A 5,296-nucleotide genomic window follows, 5' to 3' on the forward strand; every position below is an offset into this window, starting at 1 on the left:
TTAAAATATTTATTAATTTATACATTTATTTGAACTTTTATAATTTTTAGAATATTTTATTTTTAAAATCAATCAATTGATGATAAATGTTTATAGATATTTTTAATAATTGTATTTATTTTGTGTTCTTCTCACCATGTTAGTTTTATAAACATAAATAGATATCGCCATATTCAATTATTTTTATTTGCTTACTTTTGAGCGATACATAAACATTTTAATTTGTAAGATGTTAAACTACTCATTTAATAATTTATTTACTGACATAATTAATATTATAAAATTAAATTGCTCTGTTTATTTTGAGGGAGACTAAATAGCTTGCAATATAATTAAATATTTCAAAATTTAATTTTGTCAAACCAAATTTGGTTTTGTTAAATTTTGTTTCAAGAAAATTATTCCCAAAAAGGAAACACAAAATAAAAGTATATGAATGTGATAAATACAATTATAATATATATGTGTATATATATATATATCTTGATAAAAGGATGCGTGTAGCTGTGGCTCTCCACTTTGAAAGAATTGATGCTTTTTATTTGTTCCAAATTCCAAACCTAATATCCCATTTGAAAACAGAGTCAATGCCAACAATGAAATGGGTCAGAGTCAAGATAATTGTAAATTTCTGTAATCACCCTAAATTATTTTTCTGCAATATCCCAGTTTTTTAATCCATGCATGAATAAAAAGGAGCCAATTTGAAGATGGATTAAATTTTCCCAGAAGTGAAATTCTTTTTATTTTTTTAAAGATACTGAGATGTAAAATTTGTAGTAATGGCAAGGGTAGAATGGGAAACAAGTGGTATTATTTAACTTTCCATACTATCCTCTGCTTACTAACAGGTCCTCTCTCCTATATAATTAACAAAGACCAATGCTTGTTTGTGCACCAAATCCTAGTACCACAATTTTGTTTTCTTGTTATTTTGCTCAAATTTCACTTCTTTTCATTCAAAAACCCAATCTTGCTTCTGCTAAAACTGAATATTCCCTTCAAGAATCCAATACCCAATATTTTCTTCCTCGTGTTTTTTTTTTTTTGGTTCTGAAAACTCCCATTTCCGCGAGACATGTATGCATTTATTTGGGGAGAATTGTAAAGAGGAGGAAAGGGTTTAACAAAAACTTGATTCTTTGTTTATTTTTCATCTTTTTTTGGTGTCATTTCTTGTTGGAGAACAATCTTCAGAGAAGGAAGTTGACAAAGGGAAGAAAAACCCAGAAACCAAAAGAAAGAAGAAAATATATATCTTTGTTTTTTTAGTGTATTTTTTTTTTAAAAGAAAAGAGTAGATATGAGGATAAAGGGGAAAAACTTTGATGGAGAAGGTGGGGAGGAAGAGGAACAGAAGCTTGTTGTTGGGTATGCTTTGACATTGAAGAAGAAAAAGAGTTTCTTGCAACCCGAGTTTGAGCGTTTGGCTTGGTATATTATTCATTACTCAAATATCCACTTCACTTTCCATGTATATATATGTATATTTTATTTATGACTGTGTTTTTGTATGCATATAGATGTGAAGAATGGCTTTTAACAATTCTTGTTTGAGTTGTATGGTCTTGCTAGTATTGCATTTGACTTTGGTTATAGCTACAGTGTGTCTATGTGTGCGCGTGTGTGTACATCCTTTTGTATGAACATGTATGCATAAATTATAAATTGAGCTTTTCTTTTATCTCCAGTTTTTTTTTTTTTTTTTGGGGGGGGGGTGTGGTGGGGCGGGGAGGCGGGGAGGACATATGTCATATGTAAGCACTGCTAAAATTGTGTGTGTGTGCAAAGGTGATCCATGCAAATCATGTTTTTTGCTTAACCTAAAATGTCAGTGTTCTGGTGGATCAAGAATCTTAGTGCCAATTGTATTGATTCTCTAGATAGGAATATTCCACCATGTATACCATTGGGACTAGCTGTTTGGAAGAAATATAAAAGCCACTTGTTGTTGCTCTTTTTTTTGGTTAAAAGATCAAATTGGAAAAGATCAAATTGGACCAAAACTATTGCATGCCACCTTCCCTTGTTGCAAGGAACTTTCTGCATTGTTTATTTCTGTTTATCAGATTCTCTTCAATCTTCATCTGAATAGCCTGCTATTTCATGTTCTGTTCTAATGCTTAGTTCATGCATTACATATATACATATATGATAAGGGGTGAGGGAAGGAGTTGTCCAGGGATTGTACCGAGATTAGGTGTCAACTGAAGACTTGAATCGAGTCAAGTCCTTTGCCACTACACCAGTGGCTTAGTTGATAGTTCGTGGATTATTATTGTGACTTGAAATGTGGTGCATTTAAATATAAAGAAAAAAATGGTGGACTCTCAAAGCTTGACTCTGGAATCCTTTTATATTCCGTAATTTGTTTATTTATGGTGGAAATTTTCCTGTCATGTTTGATTGCAGTATTCCTGATTTAAATCCGTAAAGAACATGGAAGGATTCAAATCTTTTAATTCTGAATTTTGTATAATAAGTACTACAAGAGCTTCTTTGGCCTTCAGTTATAATCTCTCATGTCGCATTGTGTTGGACCAAACAAAAGAGAAATTATTTCTTGGGTGAATTATGAGTTAGAAAGGATGTTTTAGAGTTCTACAAGTTTCCAAGAGCTTTTAGACATTCAAGAATGATCATTAAAATATCTTTATGCTTGGTGCAGCAAAAAGGGGATATTATTTGTCGCCATTGATGTAAACCTACCGCTGTCAGACCAGGGTCCTTTTGACATTATTTTACACAAGGTTAGCGTGACTTCATATTGTCCTTATGAAATGGTTGAAGGAGTTTTATAGGTTTCCTTATCAACAATCATTCCCAATTCATTGGCGGATTATAGATTAATATTCTTAGTGTCTTTTCTTTGTATATTTATTGCCAATAATATTTTTAATGAACGATGGCTCTTATGCTTCTTCCAGTTGTTGGGGAAAGAGTGGGGCGATATTGTTGAGGTTTGTTCTGCCAAGATCATTCTTCATTTATTCATTTTGTATTAGACAAGGAATTGAATGCAGTGTTGCATTTTCTTGAGTTACAACTGTTGCTATGAATTTATGCGATATGTTCTTGCTCGGAGATATGGAAGGGACTGTAACTGGCTCAACAGAAAATCCCCTTAACATCAAAACCTATCTTTTTTCTGGTATAATATGCTAAATTCTTGCTCTCCTCATCATGAATCTCATCAGATATTTGAAATCAGTATCTCAAGAATTGGAACAAAGTGAGGATTTTTCCTTTTTCTGATTCATTATGCAAAGTCTTGTAAACATCAATGATGTGGTCAGAGAACATTGATTTGGCTTAATCATAACGAATCTTTCATAATAACAATAACAGGGCATGTGCCACTTTACAAAGTTTGAGTAGCATTTGGGTGAAACACATTTAGTTCATGTCGCCCAATGCACCGAGCTATTCAAAAACTACGTTTTCCTCAGAAGTACAGGACTTTGCCTTTGCCAATTTCAGATTCATGTTCCAAAAATAGAATTAAACATGATGGCTAGTTGAATATTTATTCTTTTTGGTATTTTTTCATTATGTAAGCACTTGTTTTTTCTGTCTGAAGGACTATCGACAAACACATCCAGAAGTAACTGTTATTGATCCTCCATATGCGATACAACATCTACACAATCGCCAGTCAATGCTTCAGGATGTTGTTGATTTAAACTTATCTGACTTCCATGGTAATCATGGTGTCACTATATTGAACCCCAGAGATGCTTTTTTACTTCCCCCCTTCCCCTTAAAACTTTGTTGCTTGTAACTATAACAGTTGAAGGAAACACGATTGCTTGGTAACTTTTGCAATGGCTGTTCATTGTTGTAGGCAGAGTTGGTGTTCCAAAACAAATGGTTATCATGAAAGATCCGCTTTCCATCCCTGATGAAGTTGCTAAAGCTGGGCTGAAGTTACCCTTAGGTATCTTCCATTTCTATATATATATTTTTAGTGCTTTATCTATATATCTGTTGATCAACATATAGTTATCTATGCTTTATTTCATCATTTCAGTTGCTAAACCACTAGTAGTGGATGGAAGTGCCAAGTCACACGAGCTGTTTCTTGCATGTGATTGGTCCTCTCTATCTGAACTTGAGCCTCCATTGGTCCTACAAGAGTTTGTGAATCATGGTATATTGTCACTATCGATGCATGAACCTCACTATTTCCTTTGTACACATCTTTCTTCTAAATATTTGAAAATAAACTATGTTTGTCTCATCACAGATGGTATTCTTTTTAAAATTTATATTGTTGGGGATGCAATTAAGGTTGTAAGGAGATTCTCTCTGTCCAATGTCAACCAATGTCAGCTTGCAAAAGTTCCTGGTATTTTTCCTTTTCCAAGGGTTTCATCGGCTGCTGCTTCTGCTGATGATGCAGATTTGGACCCCCGCGTTGCTGGTAACTGATAAATATATGACATTCAGATTATGTGGATATAATTATAATTTCAGTTGTGTTTGCTCTAATCTATCATTTTTGTTGCAGAACTTCCTCCAAGGCCTTTGCTGGAGAGACTTTCAAAGGAGCTCCGTCACCGGCTGGCAAGTTATTTTTTTCACCATATCAAGCTAGGGATGGAATTGTATAATTTTAATTAGTTCATGTAGTTTAATTATATTTTCTGTGCTTTACAGGGCCTTCGATTGTTCAATATAGATATGATCCGAGAGCATGGGACAAGAGACATCTTTTATGTGATTGACATTAACTACTTTCCTGGTAAGTGGATGGAGAATATTTCAAGCTCCTTACACTATCGAGCTTTTCTTTTATTAGAACATCATTGGATTAAAGAAGGTTTTTCATGTGCTCTTTCAGGGTATGGCAAAATGCCTGATTATGAGGTCATTTTTACAGATTTTCTACTGACTTTCAAGAAGAAAAAGTACAGGGCTATCAGTTGTGAAGACTGAAGAGAGTATAAAAGGAAATATCGATTAATCGTACAAGATGTTTCACGTAAAGTGTGGCTTGGAGTATGGAAGAACTGACACAAAAACTGAAATTACTTAACTTCCATAATTACTGACTGGTATGAATGCCCTTTGATCAAGTCACTAAAGTATGGGTGGTTCATTACATTTTGGCCCTATAATACTTGTGATTGATTCTGTTCCATAATTACTGACTGGTATGAATGCCCTTTGATCAAGTCACTAAAGTATGGGTGGTTAATTACATTTTAGCCCTATAATACTTGTGATTGATTCTGTTCTAGAAACAAGATTACACAATGATATAAAAAATTTCTTTTTCATTTTGGCCCTTCAA

General features: G+C 33.5%; 1 protein-coding gene across 1 annotated transcript; it reads left to right on the forward strand.

Moving 5' to 3' along the window:
- Positions 1-830: 830 nt before the first annotated feature.
- Positions 831-5,296, forward strand: LOC108475927 (inositol-tetrakisphosphate 1-kinase 2-like). Its single transcript, XM_017777931.2, has 10 exons — positions 831-1,434; positions 2,669-2,750; positions 2,928-2,960; positions 3,581-3,701; positions 3,845-3,937; positions 4,031-4,150; positions 4,247-4,423; positions 4,511-4,566; positions 4,660-4,744; positions 4,844-5,296. The coding sequence occupies exons 1-10, from the start codon at positions 1,304-1,306 to the stop codon at positions 4,936-4,938; spliced, it is 993 nt and encodes a 330-aa protein (XP_017633420.2). The 5' UTR covers positions 831-1,303; the 3' UTR covers positions 4,939-5,296.

This window comes from Gossypium arboreum, chromosome 3, assembly GCF_025698485.1.
Source record: "Gossypium arboreum isolate Shixiya-1 chromosome 3, ASM2569848v2, whole genome shotgun sequence".
NCBI lineage: Eukaryota > Viridiplantae > Streptophyta > Magnoliopsida > Malvales > Malvaceae > Gossypium > Gossypium arboreum.

Coding starts and splice junctions, on each gene's coding strand:
- LOC108475927 (XM_017777931.2), top strand. CDS start 1,304: ATGAGGATAAAGGGGAAAAACTTTGATGGAGAAGGTGGGGAGGAAGAG. Junction 4,151..4,246: donor ACAAGAGTTTGTGAATCATG/GTATATTGTCAC, acceptor GTCTCATCACAG/ATGGTATTCTTTTTAAAATT. Junction 4,745..4,843: donor TGACATTAACTACTTTCCTG/GTAAGTGGATGG, acceptor GTGCTCTTTCAG/GGTATGGCAAAATGCCTGAT.